At 44.1% G+C, this 25,034-nt stretch overlaps 2 protein-coding genes across 4 annotated transcripts in view; one reads left to right on the top strand and one right to left on the bottom strand.

The window, feature by feature from the left end:
- LOC124311939 overlaps window positions 1–25,034 on the top strand; it is a 178,248-nt gene that overhangs the window by 94,566 nt on the left and 58,648 nt on the right. The window lies entirely within an intron of this gene.
- LOC124310999 overlaps window positions 1–25,034 on the bottom strand; it is a 32,259-nt gene that overhangs the window by 6,344 nt on the left and 881 nt on the right. For 2 of the 3 annotated variants that reach the window (XM_046775226.1, XM_046775224.1), the window contains exons 5-9: window positions 24,769–24,984; window positions 10,408–10,784; window positions 8,742–9,278; window positions 1,082–1,356; window positions 918–1,000 (exon numbers count right to left, since the gene is read on the bottom strand). In XM_046775226.1, the coding sequence (XP_046631182.1) occupies window positions 918–1,000; window positions 1,082–1,356; window positions 8,742–9,278; window positions 10,408–10,784; window positions 24,769–24,984 (1,488 nt within the window). The remainder of the gene's footprint in view (window positions 1–917; window positions 1,001–1,081; window positions 1,357–8,741; window positions 9,279–10,407; window positions 10,785–24,768; window positions 24,985–25,034) is intronic. The other variant, XM_046775227.1, reaches the window with a different exon arrangement.

The following is a 25,034-nucleotide window of genomic DNA, read 5'->3' as shown; positions in this document are numbered from 1 at the left end:
TATATGTGTACGACTATATAGTACGAACATAATCTGTTGTATAACCTTTTATTTTTATATTCTGCTATTAATTCTCCAGCCAGAGCTAGAGCTAGAGAAGCGAGAGAGAGAGGGCTAATATTATTATGATGATGATGATGATGATTTTTTTCTGTCTGGGGCCCCTTATTTTTGCCTTTTTTCCTTTTCGCGTTCAGACACGTAACGTCGAATGAATAATGAAAGAGGGTTTTCGTGGAATGTTTTATACTCTTCCAGAGTAGTAGTATATAGACGTGTTTAGTACATTTCCCACCCGAAAAAGTCAAAGAGAAACTGGATTCTTTCGTCGTCGGGATTCAACACATTTCTATTTTTATGAACAGGAGCATTTCTTTCTTTCTACCCGAGTCGGTTGGTCCTTCCGTCTCGAGTTCCTTCGTATTCTCAAAAGGGCATACCGGCGACGAACAAACTCTGCTCTAAACCTCAATCGAATTGCTGCAACCTCCTTGAGAGCAAAACGATCTGCTGCACACTGACCCAAGAAAACTGACGAGAAATTAAAGTTTAACCGTTGTGACTGGACATCAACTTTTACTGCCAAGCTTTTTCCTTCTTCGCTTAGGGATAAAAGTAATTTTTCTCTTTTTATTATTTCGAACAAAATGTCGAGCGTTTTAAAACGGCAGAGAGAGAGAGAGAAAGCGACTGGTTCTCATTTCACGGCTGCTCTTGGCAACAAGAAGCGGCTCAACCTCTCGCACTCAATTCATTACGACAGGTGCGTGAACACACACACACGTCCAGTAGTAGGTAGTTGCGCTGCTCCTCCTCCTCCACGCCGCCCATCCCCCCCTCCCCTGTATTACGCAAGGAGCAGCGCAACAAGAGCGTAAAAATCCAAAGAAGAAGAAGAAGCAGATGTCTAAACTCACCATCAACTGCGTCTTCCTCATCGTCGTTGTCGTCTTCTGAGCTCGTGGTCGTTCCTATCGTCGAATCGGCGGCGGCTTCGTCACTGGACGGCAAAATAAAAAATGAATTGAATTTATCTCCGAGAATTTAAATGCAAATTTACTTTTTTTGTTTTATTATTCACCTTTCATTGAATGAAACGTTGGCTTCGACTGATGGACTAGCGCCCGGTTGGATGTGATGGGAGGTGGTGGTGGAGGAGGTGGTGGTGGTGGTGGTGGTCGAGGCGGCGGTTCCATTTCCGTTGGTCTCGTCCAAAATGAGAATGGACTCGTAGGACGGCGGTGCTACCGGCCAGGTGCAATGGACGCTCGGAATGGAAGTGGTGGCGGTGCTGCTGTTGTTGATGCCGCCATTGCTGGATGCCCGAACGGCTTCCTCGTACGACGGCAGAGTCGCCTATCGCGGGACCCGATCGAAGTAAAAATAAAAACAAGAAAAAAAAAAGAAAATTGAATTTTCAAGAATCAACCGACATAAACAATTGGGCAAAGTCAACAGCAACAACAAAACAAGTGGGCACTTGACTCTGGCGCAGAGTGGCGCGACATGTTCAAGACGGGATCCTCCTTTCTTGTTTTGTCTCTTTTGACTTTGAGGACGGGGCAGGCACGCGCGCGCGTGGCCGCCATCGTGACCAGGATAAGAAGGAGAACTGGAATGCGCAGCTCGGCGGTAGACAAGAGTCACAGCCAATTACCAGATAATTGAAGGCCATTTAACACTACTCGCTACTAATCCAATAACCAAATATTCAAAAAAACCAGCGGAGGGCGGAGGAGGAAAGAAAAAAAAAACTGCCGCAAAAGGGACGACCGGATTGGCCAGCCAAACAATCGCGAACACAACCGAAGGGAAAAAAATACAACAAAAACCGGTCACACAAATCATCAATTTTCAGAGAGAGATTTCTTTGGCTGATTTGCCAATTAGCTCAGACTCCCTGTGTACAGGTAGGAAACTGAAAAACCCCAAAAATTCAAATAGAAATTTCGAAAAAAAAAACTCGAATAAGAGAGAAGAGAAGAAAAGGAAACTTGTCCATTAATTTCGCCCTGTGTGCTGCTCCCTCCTCTGTCGGCAGGTCAAATATATATCACCTGTTGGATTTGGGCGTCGACCGAGCAGCTGCTCAACCAACTGCGCTGAAGCTTTTCATCTTCTTCTGAACTGCCCAGTGTCTTTTGTGAAAAGTGTGAATTCTTCTCCTGTTTGAGGTTATCCCCAAATGGGTCGAGGACCGCCAATTAAACCCAACATCAGAGCTCCTATAACGAATGTCTCCTACCAGAAAGGCCCTCAACAACTTTAACTCGATTGTAAATAAGAAGCCAAGAAAGAAAGAAAGAAAGAAAGAAAGAAAGAAGAAGAAGAAAAAAAAATTTCATTGCCACATCCTCCCCTCTCGTAATCGTAGCGCCCGATCGGGCCAGGTGTGTGTGAGCTGGCGCGTGCTTGGTAGAAAGGGGGGGAAAAAAGACACCGAGAGCAGTCAGCAGCCTCACCGAGAGAGAAAAAGAAAGAAAAGGTGTTCGATCCATCACGTTTTTAATTGACTCGCGGGGGTCACTTGGGAGCTGACACTTGTTGGGCTTCTGCTGGATGTTGTGTGCCGGCCCCATCTCCCCAATCTGAGAAAAACCAAAACTGCCCAGACGACGTCTCGGCGGAATATAAAATGGGGGGGGGGGGTCGTCATTTCAGGAGAGTGGCAAACCAAATCGGCGAGAGCAAAAAACAAAAAACCATCCGCGGGATTATATACACACCTAATAAAAAATCAAACAGCAGCTAAAGGATAAGCCCCTTTCGAGATCGTTTAAGCCGTCCTCGTCAAGAGAGAAAACTAACAGTAGTTGGTTCGGGGAGGGAGAAAAAAAGGAATGCGGTCCGGTGATAAACATCCATGCGAGAGAGAGAAAGAAGAGGAAAAGAATAGACAAGTGTGCAGACAGGTTTTTGTGTCTCGGTGATTTTTCTCCGTTTGAACGCAGCGCGTGGCAGCAGCAGCAGCAGCGGAGCGATGAAAAACACACGCGCGCCTCTATATCCATCTGATATCTCCGCATTTCATCGCTCAGTCCGAAACGAGTGGGAGCCGGCGCCTCCACAGTTTCAAGTTGATGACACCACACGGACCTCTTTCTCTTATTCTTTTTCTTCTAGCTGAGAGAGAGACACACTTAAAAAAAGAAAAGAATATAGAGATGGAATACATCAAAGTTTCCTCGTAGTAAATAGAATCGGAGAGCGAGAGAGAGAGAGAGAGAGAGGATGTGGCGGATGATCGATGCCTATCAATTCACGCCAACTCCAAATTAACGAGAAGGAGGAGAGGTGCTCACACTTCTTCTCCTTCTTTTGTTTCTTCTGCTTTTGGGATGATTTCGTGTTTTGTGAAACCGAAAGTGAAAACAAACCAAGACAAACAGCAAATCATGTCGCTAGTTTCTGGTTTTCTATAGCCGAGGAAAAAAAGAAAGAAACAAAGAAAGAGGAGGAGGAATCTTCCGACATCTTTTCGGTGCGCATTTGCCAACCCCAAGATAGACATCGCAAACATAACACACGCCAGGTAGTAGTAGTAGTAGTAGTAGTACGTGGTGGTGGTAGTAGCGGCAAGTAGTAAACCAAATAAACTTTTCTTCTTCTTCTTCTTCTTCTATCTTCTTTCTTTATTTTTTTCTTCTTTCCCTGGAGGAGAAGAAAGGCAAAAGGGGACGCAGTCACGCCATCCCGAACGAAAACGAACGACCGTCCGACCAACCAGCCAGCCGGAGAAATTCCGGGAGCAAGTGTAACAGCTTCCAAAACATCTCGAACAGAATACAAAATAAATCAAACCATAAAAAAAGAAGAAGAAGAAGAAGAAGAAGAAGAAAAACTGCAAGGCAAACTAGTCATTTAGTTCTAACCCAAGAGAGAGAAAAAAAAAGAGGGAGGGAAATCATCTAATAAAAGTGGAACAAGAGGTGGGAAAAGGAAAACAATCTCGGCGTAAAATTTAAAAAAAAAAAAGAATAAGGTAGACGGTCAGATATATATTCTCTTCTCTTTCTCTCTGCCGGGCTGCTGCTGCTGGACAGATAATATAGCGCCAGAGACAAGAAACATATCAGACCAGCAGAGAGTCGTCGTCCTTTTCTCATTTCTACTCGTGGCCGTCCATCGTGAGCTGAATGCCTAATCAGCTGCGACCGAGGGGAGGTTAAGCTCAACATCGCCGGCATTATCATATTCGACCGTACACACACACAGAGCCCCATCTTTTATTCTTCGTCCTTCTATTTATATTTCTCCCACTTGTTTTTTTTTTCTTCTTTCTTCCACACAACCGAAAAAGTATCCGCCGATGTTACGTGTGTGTATTGTCTAACCTGAATACCATTTCAAATGGTGGGGGGAAAAAGTACCAACACACACTGTTAAGAGCACTGCACTTTGGAATGTTTCAAAAGTTGTTCTCCGAGGAAAAGCGATGAAGAAATTCGCCGAATGATCAACTTGAGAAACGTTTTCATTCTGTTGCTATGCCTTTGATTTTCTCTTTTTTGAACAAATTTGAGATTTATTTGTTGAACAGAAAGATAAAAAGATCGACGCGAACTGCGGGGGTTAACGTCGGGACCGTTTTGACTGGTCGGACATTTCAAGACGATGGACACTCGAAATTTTTTTGTTTTGTAAAAAGAAAAAAGTTGGAGATAAAGAAAAAAAAGACATGGAAAAAGTGGCCGCAGTCACGCTAGGAGGTCAAAACCAGGAACTGTCAATCGAGACATAAATCCAGCAAACATCCTCCTACCCATTCAGAAGTGGGGAAAAAAAAGTTCCACATTTCAAACCAAACTAAACAAATAAAAGGAAAAGGAAAAAAACCGAAGAAAAGGCCCATCTCTTGATAGGTGGTCCACCTTTCACCCCCCGTCTTTTCTCTCATTTAAAGCGTCTGGCTCTGGCCCCTTTGTATTTATTTGCTTTCGTGATGGCCCGTTTTTGTGTGTGTGTGTGTCGTTATTTGCGCGTGTGCCAGCTCATCCGGAGCTGCCGGTGACTCACCATCTCCCACAATGAGAATGTGGGGATTTTCTCTCTTCAAAAACAGCCAACGGGGGAAAAAAGAAAAGGGCGATGAGCCAATAGAGCGGAGCTAAAGCGAATCTACTGGAAAACACAATGGGCAACCACACAGAGAGACAGACGAGACGGCCAGTATAATGTATGTATTTATTTATAAATCGAACTGGAGTCATATCGCCGTAAACGCAAAGCGTCAGGAGGAGGAATCCACAATCTCGAGAATTAGAAGAAAAAGAACCAAGGAGCTTTTAAGCGCAACGTCTTTTTAACTCGTTCTCTCCCGACTACAAAATAAATATTAGCGTAAGTATTAGATTGGCATTCTTCCCAGCCAATATTTATCCATTTTTCTGATCAGAGCCCCTTTATTCATTTATTTATGTATTTATTTATTTATTTATTCTTTTGCGCCGCTTCGTCTATTTTTATACTTTCCTTCGTAAAAAAAAAAAAATATCAGAAGAAAAAGAAAAACAAGAGGGTCGGTCGGCGAGTTTTAAAAAAACGACGACCTCTCAGCTCTCGCTGCGGACGGATGGACCCGGGCGGATGGACGGATGGGAGACGCGCAAGAGTTTAAGAGAACGCAGATACCGAGAGGCCCCCATGAATAACAATAAATCAAAGCGGGGCGAGCGGGAATTTGTTTTTCCTTTCTCCTTTTCTTTTATTTTTTGCTGCTTTTCATCTCATTTTCAAAAGCCACGACGATAGTAAAAAAAAAGAAAAAGAAAAAGAAGAAGAAGAGGAAAAAAGAAAAAAACCTTAAAGGTGGAAGCTTCTTTCTACCTTCCTCCTAAGATAAATACGCAGCTTATCTTTTTCTTTGAAATTGATATTTGAGAAGAGCCGAGAGCCCCAGACACAAAATAAAATACCAACAGATAAAAAAAAAAAGGAAAAAAAAACTTTTTCTTTCCTTCTTTCTTTCTTTCCCTGTTCCTTCTTCTTCGTGACCGTTTAGACTTTGGAGGATGATATGACAATTGACTGCCCGGATCAACAAGTTGGGTGTGTGTGTGTGTGTACAGGAGAACTATACCCACACACACACACACGAGTTTTAAAAGAGTTTCACTGTCTGCCAGTCGGCCCCACCTGCAACCTTCCACAAATAAGTGTTAAAAAAAGCGGGTCGGATGATAGGAGGAAGAATCAAGTGTATCGAGAGAGAGAGAGAGAGAGAGAGAGAGAGGATGATGTCATCCGGCTGAAGGATCTTCTCTCCTTTGGCAGAGGTGGAGTCGCCCCCTATTGCCCCCTCGTCTTCGCTCAAGATTTTTCCCAACCGAACGAAAAACCGTGTCGCCTTTTTGATGGAGGGAGGCGTAGACACACGCACACGGCAACAGCGGCGGTTCTCTCTCCCCCCCCCCCCCCTTCGAATCGATTACGTCAATCCCTGCCTCAAGGCCGGCCCCGTAACAACTCAACGTGTCGAGATGGGAGTTGCTCAACTTTGTCAGAAGTTGAAGGAAAAATCCCGAGACAACAAAACAACTCAAAAGATATTATATTATAACCCCCCTCTTCTAACGAAAAGTATCGCCCATTATACTACCTCCACACACACACACACACCCATTTGCTTCTCTCCCGTGTGTGTGTGTGTGTGAAGGGGTGGGAGGACAACAACCAAAGAGTTCCAGTCGGAGCCAACGCCCCACACTGGATTCTTTTCTTTGGCTGCTCACTCTAGCGTTGTGTATATATTCTAATAATAAAATTTAGAAAGAAAAAAGAAAAAAACTTTTTCTGAACGCCGCCCCGTGTCCCGGATATTTTTTCTTTTCTTTTCTTTTCTGCTCCTTCAAGTCCCTCTCAATCACAATCGACCAATCAGACAAGATGACCTGCCTCTGTGCTGCTGCTGCTGGTCATCTCTTCGATGGAAATTGCGACACTCGGTGTGACCGAGACGAGTTTGATGAATGATCGCAGCCGAGCGTAAAAAGCAGAGGGGCAAAAGAAACAAGTTTGGGAAGACTTTTGGAAAGAAAAACAACAACAACAACAACATTGGAGGGGGGGGGGGGAGCTTCTCTACTACTATACTAATCTCCCGGGCACATCTCGAATGTGATTTAACATAACCTGATTAAAAAGGTGGAAATGTTCGATAAATTTCCGAGCGAGAGAGAAAACGTCAAGCGTGTAATGAATCATCAGGTTGTGTTGATGTTGTTGTTTTTACCTCGGCGATCATCCGTGATCTACAATTCGAATTCAATTCGGGTCCTGCATTTGTTATTCCCTTTGTGACGTTCTTTCCCATTTCCTTTCTATTTTAGACCTATGCGACAGAGTCTCTGCCGCCTGTTGCGTCACATGAGGATGATCCCCCTCCACGATGAGGGAAAAAATTGAGCGGGAGACCTGTCAAGGGTGGCGGCGGCCAGTTTGGTGTAGGGCAGCCAAAAATTAGAGATCGTGCTTCCCAATACGAAACCAGAATTTACACAGTAAAACATAAGAGAATAAATAAATAGAAGAAGAAGGAAAAAAAAATTCTGTCCCAAAATGAAAACGAGGAAAAAGAAAAATAATTTTAAAAAAGAAGAAGAAAAAGTCGACGATGTAAACAGTTTGGGTCGGGAGTCGGGGCGAGTACCTGAGAAGAATAACAAATATATTCCATCAGTCAGTCGAGTTCCTCTCTCACAGAGTTGCCCCTTTTTCTTCTTCTTCTTCTTGTGATACTCAAAGGAAGAAGAAGAAGAAGAAGAAGAGTCCCGTCTTCTTTGCCCTCCTCCATCACCCCAAACTCTGTCGGGATTAGACGTTATGTTGCGTACGTGTGTGTCTGCAGGAGACGCAACCCGAAAAAGAAGAAGAAGAACACACAAAAGAAGAAGAGTTGAGACTCTATTTCTTTCTTTTTTACGGTCACCCAAGTATTCTTCCCTTCTTTGAATGGCACTAGTCCGCCGGCATTCGGATAGGGCCCCACCGTAGCCAACAACCTTCCATCTACTCAAGGTGCCACCGAGGACGATATGAAAAAGGTCAAACTGCAGTTGTAACTACATTGTAGGTTGACTATTATATGGGCTCTGAGATGTGGGAAGCATGTTGGGCTTCTATAAAAATAGCATCTCTCGTATTGTTGTTGTTTGGTGGGCAACGGAAATGCCAGACGGAGAAAATCGGCTTAAGTCTAAAAAAAAATCGACAACGACGGAGAACGAGAGAGTCACGGGGCTGCGCGACTACGGGGTCCAGTCATTAATCAAAGCCATCATTCCCCCCTCCAACTGCCTTCTTCTTCTTCTTTCTTCTTTCTTCCACCTTTCCTCTCTCGACTGGCAGAGAGAGCGGGCGAGGCAAATCAGACGCCAAGGTTTTTATTTTTATTCCTTTTTTTCTTTCTTGACCGTCATCATCATCGCCACCAAACTTCTCTCCTATTCCTATTCATTCGTCTCTCTCTTTTTTTTTCTTTTTTCTTTCCCTCTTATCAACGGCCTCGTTTGATTCATTGATGGAAACCTCCCATCGTTAGTCATCCGCTGGATGAAAAGAAACGAACGTTCTGGCCCCTTTGTAGGTAGGCGCGGTGTGTGCAAGTTCGTTTTACCGGTCCGACGCCCCTCATGTTACTTACACGTTACGTCATGTGTGGGCGTGTGTTGTGTGTGTGTGTGAATTACTCGAGTCAGCGTTTTGAAAGGACATGAGAAAGATTGAAGAGTTTTGGCTATTACCTGACTGCTCGTGTTGTTGTCGTTCATGTAGGCGATCAAGGCCACCCGATCCTGATCCGACGCCTGGCCAAGATCCAGCAATTGGCGGTCGTAAGCCGGCAGGGAATCATCGTCGTCCATGTCCAGCTGCTGATGGACGTGATGGCCGTCACGGTCGTTTTGGTTGGGGCTGATCCAAGTCCAAAGTGATTGGTGCCGATGTCTACGGCCGCCGACGCCGCCACCGCCGCCGCCGCCAGAAGAAGAAGAAGCCGAAGCGGCCGACGGCGCCATTGGCGGACAAACGGGACCAGAAAATGAGAGGGTCTCCTCTTCTTGACGGCCGTGATGGCCGGCCGATGATCGGAGACAGGTGATTTTCCAGCGGGACGCCATCCAAATGAGGCAGAGGACAAAAGTGACGCCACATGCCGTTGTGAACGAGACGAGTAGCGGTCCAGGGGCTTGTTCTTCTCCGTCCACCTTGTCGTCGCCTTCTCCTCCATCGGCATCTCCTCCGCGGCCGGCCTTAGTCATCTCCAGTCCGCCGCCGCCACCTATAATACAATCGCCACCCCCCCAAAAAAAAGTCACCCACCCACGAGAGAGAAAGAGAGAGAGGTGAAAAAGACGGATCGAATTCATTAATTCACAACGGCAGCCAAAAGTAGCGACCGTTACAACAAACGGAATAAAATAACCAACCAAACCAAAAGAAAAAGAATAAGAATAAGAAAGAAAACAAGCTGGCCGGTGATGACCGGGCTCCGTAATAGTGTAACATTATACAACGCATTTGATGTATACAGCACATCAAAATGGTCAAGAAAGAGAAAGAAAGTATGGAATCAAATAAACAAAACACAAAAGAAAGAAAGAAAAAAAAAGGGAAGCAGCAGCGAAATAATGCAACCGGGAGGACGAGGACGTTTCGCTGATGGCGCCACACTGTCGCAAAACAGTCACGCACACGTTGTTGGCTCGGCTGGCGCCGCCCTTTTCTTTTCTTTCTTTCAACAACAGCGCCCCATCGAACGCACAGAGTCACGGCCGCAAAAAACATATTTGAAAATAAAAAATAAATAAAAATAAAAAAATAAATCGACGAGAATCGTCAATTCATTTTCGAATTTGGCGCTTTCTATTTGGGAGAGGAGAAAACGAGCGATGATGGTGCGGTACCTGCAGCTGGACTAGATATTTATTGATTCTTTTTTTTTCTATTTTTTTTTCGGGGTTTTTATTTTGTGTATACAAAAGAGGGGAGGAATGAAAATTGTCTCCGACCGGAGGCCCCCCAAGCCAGAAAATTGGCCATCGTTTCTCTTTTGTTTTTCTAAATTGTGGTCTTGGCTAACCTACTAACTCATCAAGAGCAATTAAAATACAAATAGGGACTCCACCCGTTTAAGCGGCCGTCAAATTCTTAGCAACACAATAATAACCCACCCATTCAAATAATAAAACATCGGGAAAAAAATAGAAAACAACTTTGAAAAAAGAAAAAGGGCGGAGACTTGGGCCGATGAATTAGCGCGACGTCACTTGACCTCCGTACCCAAAAGCCCGCATCGATTCGAAACTCATTCCCGAAATGTCCATTGTTATGCGGCCCGTTCTCCGCCAGACAAGAGGAAGAAAAAAATCGGAAGAAGAAGGAGAAGGTGCGGCGGCGGTGGGGGTACGTACCGTGGCTGTGATGGATTCCGCCGGATGAAGCGGAGGAAGAAGATCCAAAGGGAAGGCAACGAGGGGCATTGTGAGTCGGTTGCCACCAGCCCCCAGGCGAACAAGAAATGAGTGAAGAGCCGCCACTCAGAAAGCCACGGTAGCAGGAGTATAACGCGCTACTGTAGACAGGAACCACCACCACCGGTGACGTGGTGGGAGTCGACGATCCGTTACTGCTCATCTGCAGGTTGTTCCAGTGCTGGATTCGCGACGACAGCGGCGAAAACGAAGACGACGAGAAACTCCTCCGCATCGGCAGGATCTGGTAACGGCCGTTGGCGATCTCCGGCGGTAAGGAGCAACCGCGCACCTCCAACTTGGATGACGAAGCAGCTGGAACCAAACAAACAAACAAACAACAATTAGAAACATTTGGAACTGTGCCAGGTAAATCTTTTCCCAAACAAATACAAAATAAGACCAAAGACAAAATCAAAACGATAGACTCCAATGTCCGTGTTTGGCTGCTGGAGTCTTCAGCATCTTGTCCAGTAAAAAGAAGAAAAAAAAACGAGACTGAGACGGAGGAGGCCGGAATGCGGTGGACGGCATTCCTGAACACGTTTCCATGTTGTAATCCCCCAACGTCTAACGAGGTGTGTCACAATGACACAAACTCGAGCCAGAGCGGCGATTCAAATAAATAAATAAAGATGGGAATCGAAGGATAAGGAAAGTTGTTGTCTCTTTATGAAAATCACCCGAGTAGGTGGCGGAGGTGGAGGAGGACCACACGCAAAGATTAACGTCAACCTGCGAAGAAGCACCGGGATTTTGTGTGTTGTAAAGGGCTCCAAAAAGAGAAGTGAAATCCGCTCAGTCACTTGATAAGAAGAAGAAAACGGCGCGACAACAACAACAACAACAACAACAACAACAAACGACAATAAACAGAAAAAAAAGGGGAAAGAAAAACCGGGCAGGGGGTGTGCAGGGGGGGAATCTCCACCATCATCATCATCGCATAGTACAGTAATAACAATAATATAATCCTGCCCGAAGAAGAATAAAAAACAAAATTCTTCTTTCAAGTTGGGAAAATATCAATAAAGATTATCGCGCGCACACACACACACACTCCTGGCGGGGTCTGTCGCCGCAGAAGCGGGAGCGGGAGACGGAACATCGTGTGTGTTTTCTTCACAGTAAATCATAATACACACACAAGACACACACACACAGACGTATATAATATGAACGCGCTCAAGGCAGCCGTGTCCGGGCGCATTCCCGGCGACATTCATGTTTCTTCTTCTTCTTCTCGTGCCGCTGTGAGATTTTTCAAAACTTCTTTTCAATTTCATCTTAAAAGTCGTCATCTTTTTTATTGGATTCTTCTTCCAACTTTTTCCTCTTTCTGTCTTTTTTTTTCACCTTTTACATTTTCCCTATTTTTTATTTCAACTTTTGTTATTTCCTTTTCTTTTACGACCAGGAAAAAAAACGTGGAAAACACGAAACGAAAAATATATTTTTTTTAAATGCTCGACAAACACCCCCGTCGTTCGTTCGGGACACAATAACAGCAGCGCCCCTGGTGACTAACAAATGGTAATAAACCACCGGATGGACGACACGAAAAAAATCCTCGCCGAGGAAAAAAAAAATAATCCTAACGAACTCGTCTCCGAAAACGATTCACGCAATCAGGAGAACAAAACAAAACATTCCAGTCGAAAAATTTCAATTCAAGAAAATCAAATAAAAAATAATAATAATAAAAAAAGAAACGATGGAAGCGCTACAAAATGAATCGTTTAATGGCTGCGCTTAATCATCGATTCAACTTGCCATATCGCACCTGAGCATCAAAAAGAAATGCGGGGGGATAGAAAGCCAAGGACCCAGCGGGAGCGGATTTTTTCTCCTTCCTTCTACTGCACGGGAAAACGACGTGACCACCCACCTACAGGCACACAAACATTCGAGAGAGAGGGAGACCGCGCGACACAATCCCCAACAAGAAAAAAGAATTTTAAAAATAAAATTAAAAAAAAAGATCGAGATCCATCCCAAAGAGTCGACCCCAAATGGAAATCACCGCAAGTGGTCAACCTAAATGGTTTTATTTTGACGTGGCTCGTTTTGTTTTGTTTTCGGTTGGCCCAACCATCGATGGTCATCGCATTGATTCCCGATTTAGCACTGGGCCACGATAAAGAGAGAGAGAGAGACTGGGCGAACTGGTATCAAAGGCTTTCTCTGTCTGCTGTCTACCAGTGTTTGTCCTGCCAAAAACAGACATGGGGCTGGGTCCTCTTATATATTCTTCGTTTCCTTCGCCGAGAATCAGATTCTCTCTCTCTCTCCATCACTACCACCAAAATGAGAAAAGAAAATACAGACCACTACCACTACCACTACTACTACTACGACTACTACTACTACTTGTTACTATATTACTACGAAGCTCCTCTTCCTTTTACTACGACCAAACCATATATAGAGAACAACCTTTCTCGGCCTTGAGCCCGCACCATATACAGATCAAACTACCGTACACATTCACGAATTTCGTCTTCATTTTTTTTTTCTTCTTCTTCAATTTTTTATTTTATTTTCCAGGGGAACTATATGAGGGTCAGACAAAGTGGTCAATTGAGATGAAAACCGTTTGGATTTCTGGGATATTCCTTCATCTGGAAACGCCAACCCGTCAAAACAAGTTTGGCCATCTCTCTTTAGGGTGGGTTTTGTGATGACCAATAAATCAAATGTGTAACTGACCGCATTATATTGCCTGCCAGTGCACACTCCTACTATTACACGCATTCATTCACTGTGCATAGATCGGGAAAAACCTGAACAAATGTTCTTTCGTGGCTTATGGCCCCGAACAGACCTACCACCACGCAAGTCGCCCGACCACCACCACCACCCAGAGATTTTAACTTGTTGTTGGCTGGTTTGTCCTCCTATCGCATATCCAATAGGCTCACATGAAGACCTCTGCGGGTCTCAAAGGGGTTCCTGCCGGGGTCGTATATCATGAAAAGGAGCCAGCAGGAAGGAAGAAGGTAACAACAACAACATCTCGACGGAAACCCGGGACGCATGTTTCATTCATTCATTCATGGTCACCGTGGTGGGGACCCAACTCGGCGGGCCGTCTCTGTAGGAAAGGAAAAAAAAAGGCCCGAGACAACAAAAGTGAGCGGGGCGGACGACAAATGCGGCGGCGCTCGACCCGGGCACGCGTGTTGAGGTGGCCCATTGATACGCAGATGAGCGGCGGACTCGATGGCCCTTGGAGAGACTTTCGAAACGATTGGAACGTTAGAAGAAGAAGAAGAAGCAAAAAAAAAAAAAAAAAAAAATAAAATAAAATAACAAAGTCTGGATGCGCTTCTCAGCGGCGGCGGCGGCGGCGGCGACGACGACGCCGACTGAAGGAACAAGGATCCCGAAATCAGCGGTTTGATCTAAAACTGTGACACGAAGCGATGGGCGACGCATTCTGCTCATAGGTAGGACGTTACGGACACAAAAGAAAACAAATCCTCAGACTCAAAATATCTCAAACGAGAAACGAAGAGATGCGCAACGAAAACAAGGACCAGCGGTGGGTCGTAAAATCAATCAAGAGTGATGAACTGACTTGAGCAGGGTAATTGATGACTCTCGGCGTGTCCCGCTGCTTTGGCTCTATTCCACACACACAAGCACAAGGATCTCTGTCTCTTTTTCATTATCTTTCACGGGGTTTTTGTTTTCAAAAAAATTTCTGGATTCTTTTCAACTTTGTAGATTGGACAAGATTTTCGCCTTCTACCTAACTGAAATGTTATTGTTTCGGATACAAATGGTTCACGATCAAGAGAGAGAGAAGGGAAAGAGGTTGGGCTGCTGCTATTCAATCGATCGGACAAATTGAATAGGCAAATGAGGGGCTTCAATCAAGCCCACAGCCACCCAAAGGCACGGGGGGAAAAGAGAAAAGAGAATTCGAAAGGAATAAAAAATGGATGCAACTAAAAAAAGAGAAAATCTACACCATAATAGAAAATGTGAGAGAGAGAAACGACCCAGGTGTATGTGTGTGTTTAATCACTCTTAATGGAATCACGATCGTCCCATTTTCATTAAGAAAACGGCCCTGATTGGATCTGGCGCCACAGCAAACAACGTTACATCACACACACACACACACACACACAATTCGGCTAGAGGCAACTCGCATTCTCGAAAAACAAATGAGAGAAGCGAAAAAAGATTTGGTCGAAGAGAATCTCCAACAACAAAAGAAAATGAAAATGAAAAAGAAGAAGAAGAAGAACATATTTTTATGAAGTATAACGAGATTGAGCACGCGTGGTGCTGGTGTAAGTGCTCATATCATTTTACGATCGACAGGTGAAAAAGAGAGAAAGAAACTTCGTTACAATATCGACACGCTGCGAAGAAGAAGAAGAAGAAGAGGCGGACGAGGACTATCGTTAAATTACAACGGCGCAGGTGAAAGAATCAACGTGAAAGAAAGAAAAGAGCTTTAAAAAAGAGAAAAAGAAAAAAAGAGAGAATGAATAAGTGCTGGTAAAGCCATACAATACATTCCATCGGCATCTATCCGAAATTCCAATTTGCATCGGATCGGGCAGAACAATTTTCCCTCAATGAGATTGAATAATTCATCAGCAGCAGCAGCAGCAGCAGCAGCCACTCTGGCCAACAAACAAACAAACACGAACGAAAACAACAACAACTTCTCCGTGTGTGAGTGTGGATTTTTTTCCCATTTCTTCCCTCATCACACAGACACAATCGAATAGTCGGTCGTTTTTTTCTTATTAAACAACCGTCGGTTTGAATCAGCAACGTGATCGATTCGCACCGGGCGCTCTCGCTCGTGAACCGAACCAATTAACTATATCCACACAGACGGACAAGAGAGAGAAGAGAGGAGAGAAGAGAGAGAGGCTGTCTGGTTTTTTCTTTAACAACCTCAACCTGCGACTATGTAAAACGGGAGGGGAAAAAAGGATTTTTCTATTCCTTTTTTCCAGGTCCGTGTGATTAGGAAAGATTACACGCTGCCATAGTTACGTTCGACGTTTGGGGATGGCCAGTCTCGAGTCGTTATAACATCATAAAAATCCAACAAACACACACAAAAGAGTATGAATATAGAAAAACACCAGCTCAAAGAAAGAAGAGAACCTGCATATTGTATAATGCCAACCACCAGCAACCACTAGCGCTCGGGTCTCTAAATTGGAACGGATAAGATCTGGATAAGATCGCCGAAGAACTTGGCGCATGGCCGCCACATTCATCGCCATTATACAAAAGGGGGGGGGGGAAAGAAATAGAGAGAGAGAGAGAGATGAAAGGTGCTAGTAGACGATATATAAGTAAATTCACGTGTACACACAGTTGTTGTAGAGATACACCTAGCGAGAGAGAGGGGCAGTTGATTTAGTAGCAAAGAGGCGCGTCCCTTCTTCGGTTTCCAAGAGAAAGATATGAGCGAATGATCGAGTGTGTTGTCTTTTACATCATATTCCATCAGATTATCCATATTTCATCGTTTCAACCCTTTTTTCTTTCTTCTCCTTCTGCTAATAATCATTTTTTTCTTCTTCTTCTTCTTCTTTTTCTCTTTGAAAATTGAAGAATGTGATAAAAGAAACAAAAAAGAAAAAGCCAAAATGAAAAATAAAATCCGTTCCAGGATATTCTCGGGTATGGGTTCAGTAGCTGTTCGAAAGTCCCTTTTTGACTTAATGACGTCACAGTCAACAAGACAATGACTCGACTGCTGGGATCGCCCAGGGTTCTTTGAAAAGGAACGAGGCGCAACACACATAGACACACAATACGACACCATTTACAATCATCATCATCATCATCATATCGAAAATTTCTATTTCAATTTTTGTGTCTACGGCGGGCGGCCAAGCCTAAGGAGAGAGGTAATGGAAAGATGAAGGGAGGTTGCCGGATAACTATACAACAATTCCGCTCTTCCATCTGCAAAAGAACACACTACGTCTAGTGTAAATGTATATAGGGAAGGACTTTCACTCTGGCCCGCATATAAAATATGTCCCTCTTCTTCCAAGTTCTTTATGATAACACTCGTTTCGTCGAGAAGGAGGAGGAGAAAAAGAAGAAGAAGAAGATGATGATGATGATGATGATGACCGGCGGGAAGAATGCAAATCGAATAAATGACGGGACAATGGTTAAGACTCTTCTCTCTCTGTACCCATTTCGACCCGCGGTATATTCATTCCTCCACTACACCACCACCACCAGCGTCTCTTGTTTTCTTTTATTTTCATGTGTGGAGAGAAGAAAAAAAGCCAAGCGAAACAATCGAGCGAGGGAATGCGAATTTACTCTTATATCTAATAAATGTACGCAGAGTTCATTATAAAGTCAGAAAACACCGGCGGTCACATTTGAGGAAAAATGTGTAGTTTGTTTTCTTCCCCTTTTTTTCTTTTTTTGTGGGGGGCTGCTAACGAGCTGCTAAAGGCTGTTCAAACTATCCCGCCCCAAAATACACACACACTGCTCTTTTGGAAAGAAAGAAGAAAACATTAATTTTATTATTTTTCTTGGTGTGCGGAGAAGAGTTTAAGAAAGTTCTTTCCTTTTCCGCCTTCTCCTCCTACCAACTCCTCCTATTTCGGACTCTGTGTGTGTGTGTGTCTGTTGTGAAAATTACACAAACAAAGAAGATGCAAGTTGTTGTTGTTGTTTTTTTCTTTGGCTGGCGGGCCGAAATTCAGGGCGGACGGACTCTTGTCTCAAACAATTAAAAAACATCTTCCTCTCTTGTGAATCTTCTTCCAAGTCAAGCAAAACAGCAACAACAACAACAACAACAAAAAACATTTTATTTCATTTGGTCCAGTCCGCCCACCTTTCGGACGGCAGACGCACAAACCGCAGGTAGCGCGGGCCCCGCTACATTTTTCTGTATCTCTCATCTTTTTTGGGGGGTTTTATTTTTAGTTTTTTTTCTTGAGCGGGGGCGTCGATATTCTCCACCTACTCCGGTCAGAAAGATAAGGATAGCGTGAAAGGAATCCCGCCGTCTCTCATTTTCCCGATTTTATTTTCCGTCCAAGTCCCCATCTTTTTTTTTCCTGGCCGTCATTATGAAAATGGTTTTCCAAACTCGACATCAAGTTGGATTATTATTCCGGAGCCATCAACATCCTCCCAGCTCTTTCCCATCGTCCGACGTGTTTGGATGCACACAAAAAAAGAAATACACGACGACGGATGGAACAAAAAAACAAAACAAAACAAGGGGGGGATGATCCCTGTGGCAGCGATCGGCTCCGATACGGTGCAACCAGCAACTGCCAACGGAGGGGGGGCTCAAGCGGATAGACTCTCTCTCTCTCTCTCTCAACATGACTCTCTTTTTTCCCCTTTTCCTTCTTCTAGCTGATAAGTTCTACGACTTGGGCACGATTCGGCTAAGTGGGACTCGACGCCCGCGATGCCGAACATCGCCAACCAACGAACGGGACTAAACTTCTTCTTCTTTCTTTTTCGAAACAAAAAATAAAGAATGCTGGTGGAAAATACGCTGGATAAAAGTGGAAGGAAAAGACAAGGCATCCATGAGATGATGGATAAAAAAAAAATAAGAAGAGCTGCATAGGAACTTGTATATCTTTTTCTCTCTCTCTCTCTCTTTCTCTCTCTCCACAAGACGTCGTGAATTCACGCAAAAAGATTCCACCACCTAAAGTCTCTCACGACTCTTTCGATCGTGAGTGATTGTAAGCATCTCCGAGCATTGCATGGGCCGGCCATTCTCCCCCACCACTACAGCCACCAACTGACTTGACGGACTGACTGACTGACGGACTCGATGATCCATCAACAACGAGGTCAACAGACCGAAACATATCAACCGACAAGAGCCCGAGAAAAAAGAAAAAGAAAAACCCAAAAGAACCTCTATGGTGGCGTGCAGATGGACATGACGTCGCAACAACAAGTCGACGCAGAGAGTCTGTGTGTCAGTTATCCCGAACGGCAAGCATGACCATGGGGTCTGCAATTAAAGGCGGACAAGAAAGAGCACATCAATGGGGGGGCTTCCCTCCTTTTCTTCGACTTCTCGCATACCGTACGCGTAGATTATCAAGTGTGTGAGCTCCTTGTTCAGCTCCTCCGACTCCTCTCAAAAGATACGTAGAGAGGAGAGAGCAGCAGCAGCGTGGGAAATGAGAGAAATCGTCACTTTGGTCGTCGTCAACTTGCACGTACCGAAAAAAAAATCGCGCACACAAGACGGTCAAAACAATGGCGTGTAAAGAGAGAAAGATAGGCAACCGCTAACTCCCAAAGAGAAAATAATAATAAAAACCCAAAAAAACAACCACAACCACCACCACCGTCGCCGTCGTGGTTTGGCTCTATCAGTCGAGACACGTTCGCTCTTTGCATCTCATCACCTGCGGACTCTTGCGGGAGTTGGCTGGGATGTGGTTGTTGCATTATAAAACGCGGCCCGTAACTATATAGGACTTGACCCTTGAGCTCTCCCCCCCACAAAAGAATTGAAACCCCGGCTCTAACAACTGTCTTCTGGCTTGATTGCGCTTGGCTGTGTCTTTTTGGTCTTGGCCAAAAAGACCAAACTTCACGCGAGATCTTTTGTTTTCTTTCATCACTTTCACGACGCGGAATTTCCCCCCCCCCCCCGGTTGCGCAGTTGTTGATTGGAGTGGAGGGGGGAAAGAACAAACAGAAAATAAAGATGCCGGGCAGCATTGCGGTGTTAATTGAATCGGGACAAGACCATCCTTCCTTCTAGATGGCGGAGGGAAAAGGGTCCCTCTTTCCTGCCTAATCGATTAGAATGAGCACGCGGGATTGGACCGTATCACGCGCGCGCGCTCACCTGGCTCTTTTGAGTCGACGCTGAAAGGCAAAATAACGATTATTGGCTATCACGGCGAAGATGGCGGTCGTTTGGATTCAATGACGCAAAGATCGTCAAGTCAAAAAAGCTAATGGAGCGAAATGGCTGGCCTTTTGGCTCTCTCTCTCTCTCTCTCTCTCTCTGCCGATCGTGTTGAATCATCATCCAATGACGTCACTTTTTTTCTTTCTTATTCTTCCTTCCTTCAACAACAAACCCTCCCACCTCAACAGAAGAAGAAGAAGAGAAAAAAAATGGAAACTTGATAATTCCATTCAATCAGGAGGACGAGAGTCGCACAAAGGAATGGCGATTGTTATACTCTAGTGGAGGGGCAGCTCTTTCAACAGCAGCAGCAAATGAAAAGAGGGAAAGAAAACATGTACAATTTTCTCAATCTCGAGCGGGAGCCGCTTTCTCTACGTCATCGTCGGCTGTGCGGCCGTGACCAACAGTCTCAATTCAAACGACCAGCAGAGTTCTCTCTCTCTCTCACTCTTGAGAGGAGACTTTCGGTCGTCGTGTCCCTTTGGAAAATCTGTTTTTTTTTTTTCTCGTTCTCTTTTTTAAGTTTCGCTGGAGGTATTATACAGAAACAATGCCGCACACATTTGAATATGTTTCAGGACCGACCGAAACACAAGAAAAAGAAAGACGATATCCCCCCCCCCCTTCGTCGTCGCTACGAGAGAAATGAGGAGGAGGAGGCGGCGGCGGGACAGAGAGAAAGTGCCGTGAAATCATTCAAGCCGCGTCCAATTCCACCTGCCATGCCACCCCCCTGCCGCTCACGACACACACCGCGGATCAATTAGCATCCCTTTTCGATGGTTGGAGGAGAGAGAGAGAGAGAGAGAGAGACTGTCATTACGTAACGACGGCTCATTCAAAATCAGCTCGCTAGACGAATTCGCTTTGGTTCGTTGGGTGCGTACGTCCTACAAGTCTCGTAATTATAACTGAGAAAAAATGCCGTTATTCAAATAAGAAGAAGGAAGCGGCAGCCGAAATTGTCTGAAACCACAAAATGACCAAAACGAGCTGTAATTTCGGGAGAGAGAGAGAGAAAAAAATCTCAATCGATCACACGCCGTTTCGTCTAACAACAACCGTGCCCTGACCCTGTTTATATGTCCAGGATAACTGTTTGTTGGTTGACTCCCTGGGTGGCTTCTACATCTTTTCATCCTCTACCAATTTTCGCTCTCTCCCTGCAAACTCCCAATCACGATCGTTTTTATTTTTTTAATAACCAACCGCAACGCCGTATCGCATTACAAGCTCAATTACTATTCCATTTTTAACGAGAGACATCCACGTTCAACATAGTCTCATTTCGTTTGCCTTTCGTTCACGAATGTTTCCCCTGCAAATTAAACATCCTTTTCAAACAACTTCTTTGATTTTGGCTATTGAACGTTCCCCCCCCCCCCCACCTTCATTTCTGTTTGAGTCTTTCAGTTATTTGCCACTAGCCAAACCCACGGATGTAACCCATTAGTGGAGACGAGTGAGGAATGTTGTGTTTGTTGTTCTCTACCACAAAAAGCAATCAAAAGGACGGGGAGAATGGTGTGTGTGTGTGTTTTACCCTGTTTGTTTGAATATGAAACACAACTAGACGTCGTGTGCTTCAAGCACAGGGGAAGCGCATAAATCAACAAGATGAATTCCTATAATATACCACCACTGCTGCACCCCACCCGTGGTCGAATCCAAAATTGAATACATTCCAGCAAATGAAATATAGATGTACACATACAATGTAAACAAGACGAACCAAAATTGAATAAAACAGAAAGAAAATTTCGAAATTCTTGTTGTTTGTTTGGTACTTCTTCCCCCTCAAAGACACAAAATATGTGTACATTTATATGGGTATGAAAACAAAACAAAAAAACAAATCGGTTGCGTAACGCTATTGAAATTTTGTGCCCTCCTTTCCGTACGGGTCTTACGGTGCTCGTATAAGCAGCTATTCAGGACACGACCGAGCGATAGAGCACGTACCGAATGGACGGCGAAAGACGCGGGGAGGTCGGTCAGAACCGAAACAAAATCTAAGGGAACTTTCACAACACATTGGCACGACGATGGATTTTTTTTCCAAATGTATGCAGAGAGAGAGAGGAGGAAAAGGGCTCTTGTTCAATCAACGGAGAGTGGTCAACTCGACACACAACGGGAGTCTGATTGCTCGAAACCAATGAAGAAGAAAAAGGCGAAAAAGGGTTGAAGCAAAAGCTTGATTACGTGAAAATGCCGGCATCACTAGTAACAACTACTACAACAACAACCAACAACTACGCTACTACTAGTACACGTTAACGATGATTCATTGGGCATGACCGACTCTCACGGCTGCCGCTCAACAGCTTCAAATTTCTCATCGACAAATCATCACGATTTTTCTCATCACACAAACCAAAAAATAACCACGTCAATGACACGCAAGAGTAGTAAAACCAGCTTCGCCCCTTTGCTTCACAAATCGAATACTCCCCTCGCAATGATCCCGCCTCAGTGTATATTAAATGATGGATCAAATTGAAAATTGATCAACCACGTCGAACCACTTCCGTCGTGCAGAGTCGAAATGGTTTCCGCATCGGCGGAAAATCGACGACGAGATGCTGGGATTGGGACCTTTGATTGTTGAACGATTCGCCAGGTTACACCAATGGCAAAAGGTCAAATAAAACAACCAACCAACAGAGAGCCCACCACACATGTATGTTTGTGTCGCGCGGGAGGAGGCACTTAATGACAGGGGACGGATGCGCATGGGCGGCGGCGGCGGTTGCGGCGGCAACGCACTTTGCATAATGGTCGTTAAAAAAAAAGGAGGGAGAAAAAAAAAGTTTATTTTTTAAGTCGACTCTTCTTTTTCTTTCCCCTATTTTATAGCTATTAAACACCCTCAAAACATTTTCAAGTTTTCCTATTTTTTGTTTGCTTATTTTTTCTTTTCTTTTGGCTCTCGTGTTTTTGGGGGGTTTTCATATCTAACTTGAGGCCATCGGCTAGTTCTCTCTCTCTCTCTCTCATCCATCCGGAATTTCCCATCTCCGACCATGTCTTTTCGTGAAACACGGGATAATGCGCTTGGGTGTGTTGTGTAGTACTCTACCGACATTAGCATTATTCCCGTCCAATTAAGTGTGGAAAGATAAAGAGAGAAAACAAAAAACCAAAAGGGGAAAAAGAAAAAAACTTTTGAAACTGGAAATGAACGAATTGGAAATTTTCTTCTATGTGTGTACAAAAGGCAAAAAAGGGAATTTAAAAAAAAAGGTGGCAGCGTGAAAAAGATTCTGGGCGTCTCTTTAACTTTTTTTTCAAAAAATTTTTTTTTCTTAAGAGAAAGACGAACAATGAACAGTTTCTCTGCACAGTATGTAAAGAGCTCCCACTCTTGCACCATAATACCCTTCAATTAAGCGAAATCTAATCATTTCTCACACTCGCTTCAAACTATTCATTTATTCTCGTTGGGGATATAAGAGAGTCTCGACGACTAGGGGAAAAAAGCAGAAGTAGTAGTAGTCGTTGTGTTGTTATTATTATTATTATCATTATTCGAGCGGCGAGAGGGAGGCAGATGGAAAAACGAGTTAAGAGAATGAGCCGCGGAGATATAAAGCGGCAAAGGGAAGAAAATAGATAGAGACTACAACTAGAGAGAGAGAGAGACTTGTGTGTTACAGGAGATTAGATTGGTGGATAATATATCTATATCTATATACACTAAACAGTTAGAATGATGGTCCCTTGTGGTCTGTCGTCGTCGTCGCTTTTTTTCTTCTTCTTTATCTTAGAGATCGTGCGTGAAAGAGAGGAAAAATAAAGAGCCGAGGGGAGAGCGAAACGGGCAAGGTGTTACCTCTTGTCGAAAAAGTAACGAAATAAAAAAATATTTTATCACGAAGAGGAAGGGAGAAAAAAATAGCCGGGCTGTTGTTGTTTTACGAATGAGAGAAAGAACAGTTTGTTTTGTTGAGTTTTTTTTTCTTCTTCTTCTTCTTCTTTCGTTTTTGTTTTTAACGACCGGCCGAACCAAATGATAGACTCTTTGGCTGAAACAAGCAGCTAGCGCCTCGAGAGTAGCAACCGGAGGAAGAAGCTGAGAAGAAAAAACAAAATAACTCTTAAAAAAAAAGAAAAAAAAAACTGAGAAAGAAAACTCTCACTTCATTAAACTGTCCCGTACACAAAACAGTGTGGAAGCAACCAAAACAGTTTTGCACTCGAGTTCGTTCGTTCGCTCTCTCGCTACAGTAACCCCTTCATTATTATCGAGACTGGCCATGGGTCAAACATTCCAACCCCTTACTTTTCACACAAAAAGATTTCCTCCGGCGTCATTTTCTCTTCATTTTCCAAACTGGAAGAATAAGAAGAGAAAAAAAAGAAGAAAGATTCTTTTCTCTTTCTTTCTCTCGCTCCATCTCTCTCTGTCTATTCTGCCTGGTATTCATTAAGCCAAGAAGGTCAACTTGGAACACAAGCAATTTATCCTATCTCTTTCTCTCTCTCTCTCTATCTCTTTCAACAAAGTTCCAGCAGCCACTATGTCCAAGATTCTATACGTGTGAAAAACCAATAAAATGAAAGTTGCTGTCGTCTCCGGGGTTATTTTCTTTTCAATTGGTTCACGGCTCGATGGCTCGAAAAGACGCGGGATATGTACTGTGCAAAAGTCACGTTAATCCATCAAACAAGTCGAAAACCCCATCAGCAACTTCTACTGACGGATTAGCATAAGTCAATATCATTACAAGAAAGGGAGGAGTTTTTCTTGGAACGACAGACACACGGTGATGGTATTTGCAATGCCGAGTGAGTAAAGCAGTGAGAGAAAGGAGTCATTTGTTGACTGCTCGGGGAAATTTATTCACGAGCTAAACCCAATGGTCGTGGATGGATGGATGGAACTGTACAACACCCCCATCTTCAAGTTCTTGGAGAAGACGGTAATAAATAGCACGACTCGTGCGCAATCAGGAATAACATCCTATCGCCAGCACGATCGACACCTCTCGTGTAAATGCATTGAGACAAAAAAGTGAGATAGAAGAGACTTTTCCTTGACTTTGGAAAGATAAGAGTCGAAACTGTACCATTCGGTTGGAGAGGGAAAAAGAAAACGACCACAACGGTTCCTCTAGCTCTAAACGTTCAGATAAACTCAATTGAAGCATAAATCTTTCACGACCAAAAACACCAAGTGTTAATCTTCGCCTCTAATAAAGGACGGCCTAACAACAATCGATGAATAGATTTACGCGAGGAGAAAAGAACCAGACCGATTGACAAGTTTTCCGTATTTCGGGTTTTGTGGGTTTCTTCCTTTTTTAATAGTGCGCAAAAGACCAAAAGACTCCATCTAGTAGCTACGACAAGAAGTAAACAGGGACTTACCAGCAGCAGCTGACGATTCTATCGGCACACAAGCCGGAAGATCTTTGGGGATCCATTCTTTTCCGGAACACGTGAGGAGTGGTGGGCCCTTTTGATGATGACCCTCATCACAATAGTACTTGACAGCAGCTCCGGACACGTAGATGTGGTTGACAACACCTCTTGCGATAAAGAATCCGCCTGTAACGGACGGTGGACGAGGGCAGCTAGCTGGAACTAATAAAATTGAGTTGATTCCACGTGTCATGTTAAATTCGATGTTTATC

The sequence above is a fragment of the Daphnia pulicaria genome, chromosome 8, assembly GCF_021234035.1.
Source record: "Daphnia pulicaria isolate SC F1-1A chromosome 8, SC_F0-13Bv2, whole genome shotgun sequence".
NCBI lineage: Eukaryota > Metazoa > Arthropoda > Branchiopoda > Diplostraca > Daphniidae > Daphnia > Daphnia pulicaria.
This window is presented reverse-complemented; position numbering and strand designations above follow the sequence as displayed.